Genomic DNA, 14,476 nt, shown 5'->3' on the forward strand with positions numbered 1-14,476 from the left:
ATAGTTTACACCTTTGTCTTCTGAGGCCCTGCCTCCAACCACCACCTCGGGCCTTTGTTCCTGCTTGCTGTGGGCTGCTCTGTGCCAGTGTCCCCTGCCCCTCCTGGCCCCAGTCCCCTTGTCTCCCAGGGTGCTACGAGGCTAACACTGTTGGGCACAATATTCGAACCACATCCAGCCGCAGAGATGGGCAGATTTCATGCAATTTTATCTTTTCGCCACAAGGGTGTATATCTAAGAGCGATTTTTTCTTTAAGCCTCTGCAAGAGCCTTTGCATAAACTCACAAGTCATCACAAATGCTTTTTCAAAACAAAGTGATTTTTTGGTTTGAAAAGGTATGACCCAACTCACCAACTCACACGCCAAAGTCTTAGTCCTCACTGATGTTCCCTTGTAGCCCCCAGGCTATTTTCCCCACCCTAGCCCCAGGTGGCCACTCTAGTCTGTAGCACCTGGAGACCCCAAGAAGCCCACTGTGGTCGGAGAAATGATCAGAGGGTCAGGTTTCTGCCCTCTGCTGAGAGCAGCAGATGGAAAGAGATGGAGAAGGTAGGGTGGCGAAGGTTGGGGGAAGAAGAGGTGGTAGCCCAGAGAGGCTGGAACCTTTGACTTCTCAACAGAGACCAAGTGGGCTCCTCCTTCTGGTGCACACAGCCCCTCACACTTGCCAATCTCACCGGGCCCAGGACTTAAAGTACTATTTTCGCCGGAATGTATCGTCATCCCACCCAGAGGAAGGAAGAAGGGCCTCCTTGTTATTGCTATTGGATGGGCACTCCAAAGGAATAGTAATCCAAAGACAGCTTGATCCCCCATCCCTCCCTGACTCCAGTCCAAGAAGAAGCAATCTGAGGAAACTCCTCATACCCTGCCAAGACCATGGTTTCCCACTGTCCCCAGAGGCTGGTCCAGAGTCTACGATCTTACAAACCGGCTCGTCCCTTCCACCCTGGCTTGATTGTATGGTGTCGCCTGTGGCAACAAGGGTGAGGAACAAATGTCTGGGTCAGAGCCTGGTGGACCAGGCCCCAGTGGCCTCTACCTTGCTCTCAAGGATCACCGGGGAGGGCAGGATGGCATTTAAGAAGGCCCCGAGAAGTCAAGAGGAGTCACTCCCAGTGCTATAGTCTACGTTACTGCCAAAGACAAGGACCCGACCAGTAATGTTGGGAGGAACAGAAGAAACCAACGAGTGAAGCTACTGTTATGACCTCCATGGTTCCCAAGAACAGGGCCCTGGGTTAGCTAGCAAACGGGGCCCCCTGCCTCTTGGCAGAGAACCCGAAGAGGCCTCCTCCCCGCTCACTTACACACGCAGCCTGGCTTCTTAGCCGACCACTGGTTATTCTTTTGGCACGTGATTGCCTTCTGCCCCACCAGCTCAAAGGCAGGCTGGCACTCAAACTTGAGTGTGTCACCGTGGTGGAACCGGGAGCCTTCCCTCCGGCCGTAGGCAGGGATGCCAGGATCACCACAGCTGCCCTGCTCGATCTCTGAAAGACAGGAAGAAGAGAAAACAGAGACAAAAGGTGACTTCCTACCTCTCTTGGAGCAGGAGGTCCATGTTACATGCTCTGCCGCCCCTCCGCCTCAACTCAGTGCCCAGAGTGACACAGGTAGGACCTTTCATGAGAAATCCTGCAGTGTCCCGTTTAAAGCCGCACCCCAGGATCAAGGGGCCTTCCAGCCAATAATATGCCTGAGATTCTGGGTCCACCCAGACTACTCGAGGGGCCTGGATATTTTCACTCAGTGAAGGTGGGTCTCCGTCCTCTGCGAGATACCTGTCCCCGGAGCTCACGAATCTCAGTCGGGAGCTTACTGAACTTGCCTCTGTATTCAGACGACCAGATAGACCTTCAGCTCAGTCCATTCCTGAGCGGCAAAGACAAGCATGAAATGAGGCGGCTTTGCTGCCTGCCATTCCCCAAACCAGAGATTAAGTGAGAATCAATATTCGCTGCCTTCTGACATGGAAGCACTTTCACAAAGGTTTTTTAAATTCAATTTGAGATGGTGCAGGTAAAACGAAACAAGTGGCTCACTGAGTATGCTTTTAAAGTTCGTTTGATTCAACCACGCAAGTCGCACATGGAGGGGGTTCCCTGAGACAGCTCGGGGGCCCAGACGCCAGGGGGCACAACAGGCTGGCGGCCTCGTGGGAGAGGCAATTAGGCCCTGGATGCTTCAGGAAAGGAGTCTGTCCTGGCCAAGTCCTTGGAGTTTCCTCTGGAGTCACCCCCACTTCCAGCAGCCCTGTGCTTGGTGCTGTGAGAGATGAAGGAAAGGGGAGGGCAGGGGGTAGGGTGGAAGGAGAAGAGGAGAGGAGGGCCTCCTGAAGGAAAGACAGGGAGTAATGGATTTAGTGGCAGATGGTAAAGGGAGGACAGTGAGGTCCTGTGATTTGGAAGGGAGGCAGCTGGAGTAATCGGGGAAGTTTGTTGGATACCTTCCCAGGTTTGTCAGGCCAAAGGGACCCTGCCTTTGCTGTAGACACCATAATGAGCCAGCAGGAGGCACAGTCCCCAAAAGTGCTGTGTGACCCTAAAAGGGATGATGCGGCAAAATCCTTCTTACCACAACTGGTGGGTTTCTGTGGGCTGCTCGGGCTAGCCCCATGCACTGCCTTATATGCATGTGCTCCTGACTGTCACATTCGTGTTACCCCAAAACCAGGGCCCCCAGCTCTCTGCTGAGAGCTGGCAGACAAGGCATTCTATGGCTGGAAGTGTGTGTGTGTGTGTGTGTGTGTGTGTGTGTGTGTGTGTGTAGGCATCTAGAAGGAGCACCTAACTAAGATTGGGAAGGTGAGGTTATGGGGAGCAAGACACTAAACTTTAGCAGAGAATTTTAGGGGACACCAAAAACTCAGCAATCAAGACAAATAATATATTAATGCAATATTTTTAGAAAATCAAAACTAATGCATATAAATCAGAACAGCATCAGAACTTAAAGACCAGAACTGACCCAGCACTTGTGTGACTTACTTCTCTGGCCTCACTCTCGTCCTGGCCTTCAGAGCCTCTTGTTATTTAAAATGTTATTTTTAGGGGCGCCTGGGTGGCACAACGGTTAAGCGTCTGCCTTCGGCTCAGGGCGTGATCCCGGCGTTATGGAATCGAGCCCCACATCAGGCTCCTCCTCTATGAGCCTGCTTCTTCCTCTCCCACTCCCCCTGCCTGTGTTCCCTCTCTCACTGGCTGTCTCTATCTCTGTCAAATAAATAAATAAATTTAAAAAAAAAATGTTATTTTTATCACAGATATTTTGCGTTAATCTTGGTTTTAAAAAAATACCGCATTAAATTATTTAACTTAATTATTGAGCATTTCAGCAACTCCTTTACAATTTACGTCCAAGGCACATGCCTCTCTCATCTCAGCCCAGTCCCAGCCCTGGCATCAGGGAAGGCTTCTAGGAGGAGGTGATGTCTATGCTGAGGCCTGAAGGCTGTGCAAGAGCCAGCAGGTGAAAGGAACAAGTGGGATTCACTGCAGCATTACTTACAACAGCCAAGACATGGAAACATCTAACAACCCATCAATGAATGGGTAAAGAAAATGTATATGTGTGTGCGTGCCCATACACACGCACACGGACACACACACACACACACACACTATGAGGTGGTGTGAAAGACGTGTTAACTAACCTGACTGTGGTAATCATTTTGCAATACATCCATGTACCAAATCATCACTTTGTACACCTTAAACTTATGCAATGTTAGATGTCAATTACATCTCAGTAAAGCTGGTAAAAAAAAAAAAAAAAAGAAAGGAAAGGAAGGAGTGGGAGGGAAGGGAGGGGAGGGGGCTTCAGGTAGGGAAGAGCCCATGCAAAGTCTCAGAGGTGACACCATCTGTAGGATTGCAAGGAGAGTAGAGATCATTAGTATAAACTCAGTTATAATACATTGGTGCTGACGTGTTGCCAGCCACTCTGAGAATTTTAATAATTCATCCTTCTAGCAAGCCGAGGAGCGATATACTATTCTTCCCACTTTCAAGGTAAGGAAACTGAGGCACAGAGAGATCATGTAGTTGTCCCAGGGTATCTGAGTGACCTGATCCAAACATGGGCTGTCTGGTCTCAGGGTCTTACTGCTGCACTTCATCGCCTGTCTCTGAGTGTAAACGGGGTTTTCTGCAAGGTGGTGGGAGATGAGGCTGGAAGAGGCACGCAGGGCCAACCCACGAAAGGCGCAATGCAATCTGCTAATGAGACTGGACTATGGATGGGAGGCAATGGGGAGTCAGCAAAGGACTTCATTTGATTTAGCATTTCCTATTAGGTATTTTAAAGGATCACCCTGACTGTTGCCTGGAGAACGGTCTGGGGGCAGCAATTCTGGAGGTGGGGCAATCATTCATTCATTCAACAAACACACGGCTGTCTACTTAGCGTACTCGGCCATGCTGGGCCCTAGGGGTGCAACGGAGAACAAGGCAGACACAAGCCCTGCCTCCATGAAGCTTCCATTCTGGTGGGAGGCTCACAGTCATCTGGGAGATGTTTTGATGACATCCTGAACTGGGCAAAGACAGAGGGGATGGGGAGAGGCAGACAGATTTGGAAAGTGTAGAGCAGGAAGCCACAGGCCACCCTGAGAGTGAGCATGTCTGGAATAAAGGACAGGCCGGGATCTACTGAGGGTTTGGGCCGGGCACCTTGGTGAGCTTTCACTGAGACAAGAATGGCAGAAGAGGAGATCTGCAGCGTCACCAGTAAGATATGCTGAGTTTTGGGCTGCCTGTGGTACCTCCAATTAGATACATCTAGTGGAAAGTGGCTACATGGGTCTTAATTTCAGAAGAAAAGTCTAGCGTAGGAATACAGAATTTGGGATTCAGATCACAGATGGTGAAAGAAGCCATGAGAAGGATGTGACCACCCACGGAGAGTGAGAGGTGTCAGTCCTGGACAGAAAAGCTAGGAACACCGGAAGGATCGGCAGAATGCTGGACTAAAGTCCCAGGACACATGGGGTCATAGAGTCTTGGAGAAGAAGGAACTTCAAGAAGATCTCCAGCCTCAAATGCTGTGGGGAAGTTTAGGTGGGACTGACGAGCAGGACAGGGGAAGGAGGTCACTGCTCATACTGACTGGCAGGAGTGGCTGAGTGCAGTGACGGGGCCACCGTCATGGGAGAAGAGGAAGATGATACAGGAAGAGCTGATGGCTTTTAAAGGAGGCATTTCTTGGAAGGGAAGGGAGAGAGAGAACTTGTGGTCACTCGTGAGGAATGTGGCCTAGAAGCTGAACATATTTTTTAAGATTGGAGAAACTTAACCATATTTAAAGCGAGGGAAGAAATCAGACACACACACACACACACACACACACACAGAGTATATGTTAGGTGAAGATCCAGAGGACAGAGGGGATGACAGCCCAAGGCCCTCGAGCAGGCAGGATGGTGGACCCAGAGCACACTGCAAGGCTAGCCTGAGAGACCAGGAAGCTCCTTCCTGCACGGCAGGAGGGAGGAGGGATGAGATGCTCACTGAGCTTTCAGGTACGATGCAGGAGGTATGAAGGAGGTCCTGAGATGGCAGGGGCTCTACTTTCTAAATGGAGGAGGGGTCCACTGGTCTCATGGTCTTCGATGAAGGATGGGGTCTGGTTGTGGGGGAAGGGATATGACATTGACAAGAATGTCTGAAGTACTCCCCATGGAGGAGAGGAAATTACGGCCAGATGGATGGCCACCCGAGGCCCACGGAGGGTGGTGAGGACGCACACACAGGGCACCCCCAGCAGGGCCATGGGACTTGTCCCCGAAGCTACTGAGGGCATGCACCCATGAGGAAGTGGAGAGAGAGGCTCCAGGACCGACTGAGGGTTGGCTGGGTTTGGAGAAACGGAAGGCCACGAGGGCAGGGAGCCAAGGGTATTGTTAACAGAATGGCAGAGGTGTTATCCTCGGGGCTTAGCTCAAGTGGAAAAGCGCAGGTGGGGACAGGGGATCACCAGGTCGAGGGAGGCTGATGCACAGGAGCAGAGTGGCTGGGAAGAGCTGAGGGGACAGAGGGCCGGCTCAGGCTGGGTGCAGGCTCGGATGTCAGAGGTGCCGGAGGACAAGGTCCGGCTGCAGCCAGCGTGCAGCACGATCAGAGTAAGCGAGGTCAAGCAGGCGAAAGGCAAGGTGATGGCAAGACTTGGAGTGGAGGGGAAGAGGCTGGTGACACTGATGGGAAGAGAGAGAGCCAGATGTGGCGACAGCATGAGGTCAAGGGAGAAAGTGTGCACATGGCTGGAATGGCACTGGACAGTGAACCTCGCACCATTCCCTCCAAGGTGAAGTTCATGGGGCTGTCTCTGGAGAGGGCTCCTGGGTAATGGTGTCCTCAAGGGGGAGTCAGGTTTAAGGGAGCAGTTGGTGAAGAGGTCCAAGGCACTGGAGAGGGGAATGCACAGGGCCAGGGCCAGGACCGGGTAGAGGGGAAAAGAAGAGCAGAGCAGGGTGGTTTGAGAGTTTGCAGCTCCCTCCAGGGAGGCAGAGGGGACCGGTGTCTGGCTTGTGTTCCTTAGACACCCCTTGTCTTTGTCTGGGCCCTCCCTCCAAGCCCAGTGCCAACCCCTGCTGGGAGCACAGACACCAAGGCCACCTGCCTTCCTGGAGAGGGCTCCCTGTGCTCCACTGCCTGACTGAAAGGCACTTGCCCTTGACCCTCCTGGTCAGATGCTGACCAAGTTTGATGTCAGGGCCCAGAAAAACAAATTGATAAACCAAATTTTGACTTGGAGAAAATCATGCATGTAATTCCCTGTTATCTGGTTACTATAATTTCATTTTCTAAGTGTTTCTCTCGCTCTCTTCCTCCCTCTCTCCCTTTGTCTACAAAAAGCCAGCCAGCAGAAGGAAGAGGAGTGCTTCCAAGATGCTTGGAACTCCACCGTGATGGGCTTGCCACTCGGTGAATTTGCTCTCCCTTTGCTCGGCGGCTTTATCCCTATCATCTGTGATCAACCTCACTGTCTTCTCCCAGGTTTTCAATTTCTAACACCAAATTGGAATCCTCTTCTATGACAACGTCTGTCCAGGAGGAACTGTATCATGTGTCTCTCTAAATTCACCATCTGAGGCACTCTGAGAAGAGCAGTGCCACTTGGAGGAGGAAGGGGAATCCACGCATGGGCTGTGGCCTTTTCAAATGGGCCGGACTTCATGTGTCCCTCCATCTACTCACTGTCCCCTCAGCCTGGGCCAACGCTTCCTCTCCTCCCCACGTCACATGGCCGACTCCTCATGCTACGGGTCAGCTTAAAAGGCCACCTTCCCTGACCATGCATCTCAGGTGGTCCCCGTTCTCTTGCTGCTCTTGGCACCACACCTTTTCCTTCATGGCACTGACTGCCCTTTGTAAGGATTTATTCAGTTTATTAGTTACTGTTCTAGACACTGGGTGTACAGCAGTGGGAAAGAGAACAAGAATGTCTGTCCTCAAGATGCTTGCCGTCTGTGGGGTGTGAAGGACAAAATGATTCGCCAACTCAGTCCCCAGCTCCCCACTGGCTGCCAGGTTGGCCCCCGTTTCCCCATCCACTAGAATGTCAGCTCTATGAAGGCAGGTGTTGGTGGTGCCTTATTGACTACTGTGTACCCAGCACTTAGCACAGTGCTTGGAACACAGAGAACATTCTGTTCAGTGTGTGAGTCCAGCTTGTGCTGCGTTTACTGCATGGAAACTGTGCCAAATGCCACGCTCAGCATTACAGATACAGAGAGGCCTGACCCACGGCCCCTGCCCTTGGAGAGTCCCAGTTGAGTTGGCATAGAAGTAAGTAGCAGGGAAATGATGAGGGCAAGGGGGAGGTGTGCACCTGACCATACGGCCTTTGGGAGAGCAGAGGAGGAAGCTCCAGCCTTGGGCTGGGAGAGTCACAGAGTCTCAGCCACCTGGGAGGCGGCCTGTATCCTACCTTCTCCTCCCCGCCTGCAGCCTCACTAACGGCCTCAAGCCAGCTCCCGCCACTAAACATCCCAGCATGCTCTGGTCTCCGGCCCCTCTCTCACAACCTAGTCCATCCCCTACCAGGATGGTGGCATTGGGCAAGAGGGGGTCATCTGCCTCTTGCCTCTATTCTGTACTCTGCAAAGCAGGGTGAGATTGCTCAGAAAGAAAAAATCTGATCATTACTGTGCCACGCTTATGGATTCTTTCATGGCTGCCTAGAACCCACAGATTAAGTCCCTAACTGCTCAGCATGGCAGGACCTGGCCTACCCCCTTCCACCCCAGACTTCTCTTTGGCTATCACCGACCTTGAGATTTAGACGCCCCCCCCCCCACCCCGGGTGACCTGTGGGGAGGCAAACCAGAGCAATGGCAGTGAGCGAGGCTCTAAATCCTGCCTCCGACAAAGTAGGAGACCTTGGGCACATTTCTGATTCTCCCTGAGCTCCAGTTTTGTCATCTGTAAAATGGAAATGGTAATGACACCCACCTCACAGGGCTGTTGTGAGGATTTAATGAGTTTATGTATGTAAGACGATTGTCAGAATGTCCGGCACGTGGCACGTAAACAGTGAGCAGTAGGTGTTTCCCATCGTCATTATCACCCTGCACCTGGCAGAGCCCGGCCGCCCGCACTCACATAGCTCTAACTTGGCACTTGTGTCCTCTCTCCCTCAATGAACACCCCCTGCTTGGCTGCCAGACGAAGAATCACCTTTAAGTGTCAGCACAAGTGATTCCCAATTGGGGAATCTTCCCTCGCATCGCTGGGCAGACTTCGGGGATCTTTCTCTCTCACTCCCAGCCCTCCCGACAATTTTCTGTTCCAGTTCCAAAGCCGCAGCATGTGGAATGTATTTCTCCCTGTTAAATGGCAAGTTTCTTGAGGACCAAGACTCGTTTTGAAATGTCTATGCTCCCAGCTTCTAGGAGGGTGTGATACACAGAGGGGGGCATTCAATACATGTTTGCAGGAGGATGAGGGGCGGGTAGAGGGACGGATGGAAGGAAAGAAGCAGGAAGGAGGAAGGAAGGAAGCAAGTGTAGCATGTGGAGAATAGTTAGAAATTCACTGTGGCAGGAAGTGACGGTGAAGAGAGAGGAGACCGCAGAGAGGGTCTCAAGGACACCGAGAAGAGCCTGGTTCAATGACTGGTGAGTCATCTATGTGTGGTCTTGGAGGCTCTCAGCTCCTCAAAGCCAAGGGTCCCATCTCTTCTGCCCTTTGTATCTCCAGAACCCAAGACAGTGTCTTACACATACTGAGCAGCCCAGACCCATTGTTCAATTAGCACGAGCTCCTGTTGAGTGACCGAGACATTTTTGGTGTTTAAGGCAAGCTCTGGGCATGCTGGATCTCACGGATTTCCTCAGAACCACATCCCACTCCGCTTTCCTGCTTCTGACGGGAAGGGCACCAGGCGGCAAGGGACACAGCGCCTCTGTCTCTAGGTGCCTCTCAGTGTTTGCGCATCTCCTTGCAAAGGTTGTCACGAATGGGGTGCAGGCACAGCTGGATGAAGTGGGTGACGTTCTTTCTGCCCCATCTCCTTCCTCCACGACACTGAGGTGGGGGTGTCACAGCTGAAGGAGGTCAGGAGCCAGGGGTGAATGTGGACACGTACAGCATCACGGCTACCTCCGAGCTGTTTGCATTAACCCCACACTGGAGCTTGCTCTCTGCAAAAGCCCATGTATTTCAAGAGTATACCTCATGGACAAATTACTTCCTGCCAATTTTCTCTTCAGTATCATAATGCCAGTTTCTTGCAGACTGCTGCTGTGCTTGTAGCCTGCCAGATTTTAATGGTACAGCATCCTCTGCCGCTTGCGTGCCACCCCCGCCCCCACGGGCCAGGACAGACTTGGGGACAGCGTGGATCCCACTGGGCTTTCCTGAGAATAGGCAACTGTTTCCTGCATCTAACGAAACCCCAGCTCCCAGTGCCTGAGGAAGCTTGAAGGGTCTCACGGAAACTCAGTGAGTATCTTAGGAACATGCCTGGGGTTATTCCTGGGTGAAGCTGGGAAGTTTGGGCCTCTCCGCTCGTGGGGATCCAGTAAGCAGCATAGAAATATAAAATAGAGGACTTGAGGCTGAAAATGGCCTCATGCTTGAGGCAAGGTAGGGTCCGAAAAGGGGTGGAGCCAGCGATGCTGGTCAGTTGCCCTTGGTCTTCTTTCTAGCCCAGCTCCAAGGCCATAGCTTCCAAGAAGCTCACCCGTGCCCCCCAGCAGAGTTAAGTTCTACGGAAGTAGATGGAGGCACCACCGGCGGAGGGCTAGTCTTGTCTGTGTTCTCCCTACTTGCTCTCAGACTTTATGTTCTCTCTCTCAGGGATATCTGACCAAGTTCTTTTCATCCTTTATGCAAGTCTCATTTTCAGACACTCCGCTCCTCCAGGGAGCCTTCCCTGATGCCCTTAAGCAAGCTTAGCTGCCCCTCCTTGATATTTCCCCATCTTCTTGCACTTTCTCCAATCTAAGGAACATAGGCTATGGCTTAGGTGAAGGCACAGATTGCCTTCTTGTCCTTGTGGCCCCCATGTCCTGAACAGTGTCTGCAACACACAGTAGGGACTCAGACAACGTTGAATACAAGGTGACCTCATTTCCAACATGAGTCCCCACTGTTGGGCATAGTTTCTAATTCCCCGCTCCTTCATGTCTCCAGGGTCAAGGTCTCAGCTCCTTCCTCCTCTGTGGCAGCCAAATCCCCAGATTTAGCATTAGGCTGCCAGATTCCAGGCTCTGAGTCAGGAAGTGAGGAGACTCCCAGATTGATGCTAAAACTTGTTAGCAAGTTGTATGTAATTTTATAATGTTTCTGGTAAGTGCTAATTGCCTGTTCCTTAAATATTTCTTGTTCTACTGGGAAGCAAAGCAATTGCAACTATGAATGCATTTCCTACAGCTGGCTGCCCCCATGGAGGGGGACTGAATTTCTAGGCTCCGAGTACTCAGATTTTGATGGCGCCTGAGTCCCCTCCCCCACCCTGACCTGTGATGGTGACAAGCAGAACTGGAAGAATTTCTAGAAAATAAATCCCCCAATTTTCCCACCTAGGGGTTCACACTTTAAATGAGGGGGGAGGGGTGATACTGCAGTGCCACCTGCCTGCCCCAAGGAAGCTTCTCTTTACCTGAGCTGGGGCAGAGGGTGTATTGATGATGATGGGGCCAGGAGTGCCCGGGAGCGGTCTCTGCCCACAAATGCCTCATGCCACCTATGGAACATCTATATTGCAGCTACCCTCCCATTGCTGAGCCAGGGTATCTATCCTGTATGGGATCCCCCAGAAGCTGGATAAAAGGAGAACTAGAATGGGGATGGAGGTCATTCTGAAACTTTGGGCAGGTTGGGAGAGGAGCTGCAGGCCTCAGGAAGCAGGGGAGGAAGGAGGCTTTTAACTGAGTGTTTCCTAAATGCCGGCCCTGTGTTGGGAGGTTCACTACACCAAGCCCTTGGAAGACCCCTGTGACATCAGTGTTCATCAGCCCCTCTTCACAGGTGAGAATACATAGGCTCAAAGATGTGGAGGGACTGGCTAAGACCACACACACCGCAATGGCATAACTCAATTACAAATTGGGTCTGTCTGACCCCAAAGCCATGGGGACGGTGGAGAGTGCCCGGCTCCTGCATCCGAGTGGTGGGAAGCTGAGAGGGCGTGCAGGAGGGGTGCTTGATTGTGCTTGTGTAAAGAGTCATCGCGACTTAATCTGAGCTTTTCTGAGCGCGTGCTGTGTACCAGGCACCGGGCTCAGCCCTGCAGGCTTGAAGAGATGAACACGCTGTACTTCTGCCTAGAATGGGTTCACAGGAGCCGGAACGTGGCTTGGAATTACCATAAATAGAGACGGTGAGCTCAGTTTGGATGGTGTCAATGGACTGAATATTTGTGCCTTCCCCAAATTCATATGGTGAAGTCCTAACCTCGGATATGGCTGGATTTGGAGATGGGGCCTCTATAGAAGTAATAAAGGCTAAAGGAGGCTACAGGGTTGAGGTCCATATCTGATAGGGTTAGGGTCCTTATAAGAAGTGACACCAGAGAGCTTGTGCTCCCTCCCTCTCTCCCTATGCAAGCACCAAGGAAAGGCCATGCACGGACACGTGACAAGGCTGCCCAGACTAGAAGTTGAATCAGCCAGAACCTTGATCTTGGATTTCTAGCCTTCAGAATTGTGACAAAATAAATTTCTGTTTTAGGTCCTAGTCTATGGTATTTTGTTATGTCCGCCCCGAGCAGACTACACACGTCTTGGGTTTGCGGTATCTGAAGGAGAAATGTATAAAATGTGTCACAGGGAGACCAATATGCAAATGGGGAACAGATTTGGAAGTCACCAGTGTTTAGGCTGAGATGGAAGCCATGGCAGTAGATGCAATCCACTGTGGAAGGTTCTAGAAAAAGAGGACAGAAAGCTGAGGAGAGACCCAGGGAAGTGCCTGCTCTGTGGGGGCTGTGAGGGGCCATGCAGGAGCCGTGGGGGAACAGCCAGAGGGGTGGCAGAAGCCCAGAGAGCAGAATGGGAAGTCACGTCGGGATGCCAGGGGACTTAACCGACCCAGCTTTATTCACAGTAGAGGGGCTCTTCACCATGAAGGCAAGAGACGGATGGCTTTTACCCTCAAATAAAAGGTCGAAGGTGGAAGGGACAAGAAGGGGAAGGCAGGCCCATCCCTACACAGGTTCTTCTTCCCTGCGGGCGAAGTGCAAACTCTTTCTGAGGCCTCAAGGCTCTCAGTGACTTGGATCTCCCTCCTGCCCCTTCTGCCTCCCCTCCCTACACTGCGGCCAGAGAGAACCATCTCATTTCTCAAGTCTGGGGAGTGGGGGCCCCAGGTGTTGAGTGCAGGTAGGAGGCAGGGACCTAGTGCCAGGCCACCTGAAAGAGGGCAAGCAGCCACGTGTCCCCTGGCCGAAGAGGACATGCCCCAGAGTGGGCAACAGTGCTGATCATGAAGGGCTTGGGTGCAAAGGAACCTTAGTGACCCCAAGGGAAGATGCCTCTCTGTGCCAGGCACTGTGCAAAGAGCTCCTTGGGACCCCATTTCACTTTCTTCACAAGGTGTGAAAGTCACCACTATTGCTTCCATTTTATGAGTGGGAAATTGAGGCTCTGACAGACCACAGGACTTGGCCAATCCCACAGCTGGGACCACGCTGGGATTCACCAGGTCTGGTGCAATTCCAGAGTCCATTCCATCTTCACAGAAACAGCTGCCTCTGTGAACAGGGCCCATGTAGACCCTTGGGTTAACGACGTATAGAAATGCCCCGACTCTCTTCCTAATCTGTCATGAGTCCGAGGAGAGGTCCTGCTGACATCTAGTCTGTGACTAGCAGTCCCACCGTGGATGTTGTTCGACTGCTTTAGTTTTCTGTTCTAGTCCGTGATGCTCCCTGCTGTAATCCCAGCACCCAGCATCATGCTGGTCATGTGACAGGGTCATCACTACTGGCTGGGCGAGGTGGACACACGGGCTGATGAACAAAACCCCAACTGCTAGTAACGAGGAGCCTGGGCTCGTGCCATATGGCCCGTGTGACTGCAGCAAAGCGCTGGCTTCTAAAAGATTTTATAAGGAATTGGAATTCTGTCACTTTGGAGACCCCTGGTAGAGGGGGAACATCATGGGCTTTGAAGCCAGAGAGACATGGAGTTGAATCTTGGCTTTTCCAGGTCCCAGACTTCCCGTGACCCCAGGCAGGACACTCCACCCTTCTGAGTTTCAGATTCTTCATGTACAAAAGAGCAGCCATCGGCTAGCTGTCACACTGAATGAGATGAAGCAGAGTTTTTCAAACTGGTGTTTAGCTACAAATCCCCTCTTAAAAGAAAGCTTACAAGGAACAGAGGAGAAGAAAGGAGAAGACATGGAGGCAGGATCAGAGCCTGCCCTGCTGGGCACCCCCTACCCGACACTGGTGGTCCCTGAGGGTACCCCAAATGTTTGCGTGACGGTGTTTGAAAACCTTGAGAGAATTAGCATAAAGCTTCCGGCACATAATGGGCGTTCAATGTTCTGTCCCTTTCTTTTCCGGTGAAACCATGCCAAACAAATCTAATTCCTCTTTCCTACATGACAGCCCTTCAAATATTTAGACACAGCTCTCAGCTCTCTCCTGAGTCCACTCTTCTCCCGAATGTACTTTCAGGGGGCTCTCAACCTTTCTCACAGGGTTTGACTTTGGCCCTCTCCCTGCCTGTCCCCACAATTAAGCCCGATTCTCACTGTCTGGTCAGAACGACAATAAAGCACCACTAACTCCCTGGGGTAAATTCCAGTGGCTCAGTTTTTGAACCCTCACAGAGGGCTTGCTATTTATTCCCACTTCTTCTTATCCTGGTGACTTAGCCAGTAGCTCTGCCCTGTTGAGGTCTTTCTGCACGTTGTTTGCTGACTGCTGTACTGGTGTCCCTTTCCGGCTCATGCTATTTATGGCTTATCCAAGCCATTGATAAATATGGACAGATTAAGGGCAGGTGGGTGGCGCACAGG

At 51.8% G+C, this 14,476-nt stretch overlaps 1 protein-coding gene across 1 annotated transcript in view; it reads right to left on the bottom strand.

Annotated features, from left to right (window-relative positions):
• The window catches only part of CSMD2 (CUB and Sushi multiple domains 2), a 590,718-nt gene that overhangs the window by 248,208 nt on the left and 328,034 nt on the right, over nucleotides 1-14,476 (bottom strand). The window contains exon 14 of the mRNA XM_034645185.1: nucleotides 1,313-1,495. Coding sequence (XP_034501076.1) covers nucleotides 1,313-1,495 — 183 coding nt within the window. The remainder of the gene's footprint in view (nucleotides 1-1,312; nucleotides 1,496-14,476) is intronic.

This window comes from Ailuropoda melanoleuca, chromosome 2, assembly GCF_002007445.2.
Source record: "Ailuropoda melanoleuca isolate Jingjing chromosome 2, ASM200744v2, whole genome shotgun sequence".
Classification (NCBI taxonomy): domain Eukaryota; kingdom Metazoa; phylum Chordata; class Mammalia; order Carnivora; family Ursidae; genus Ailuropoda; species Ailuropoda melanoleuca.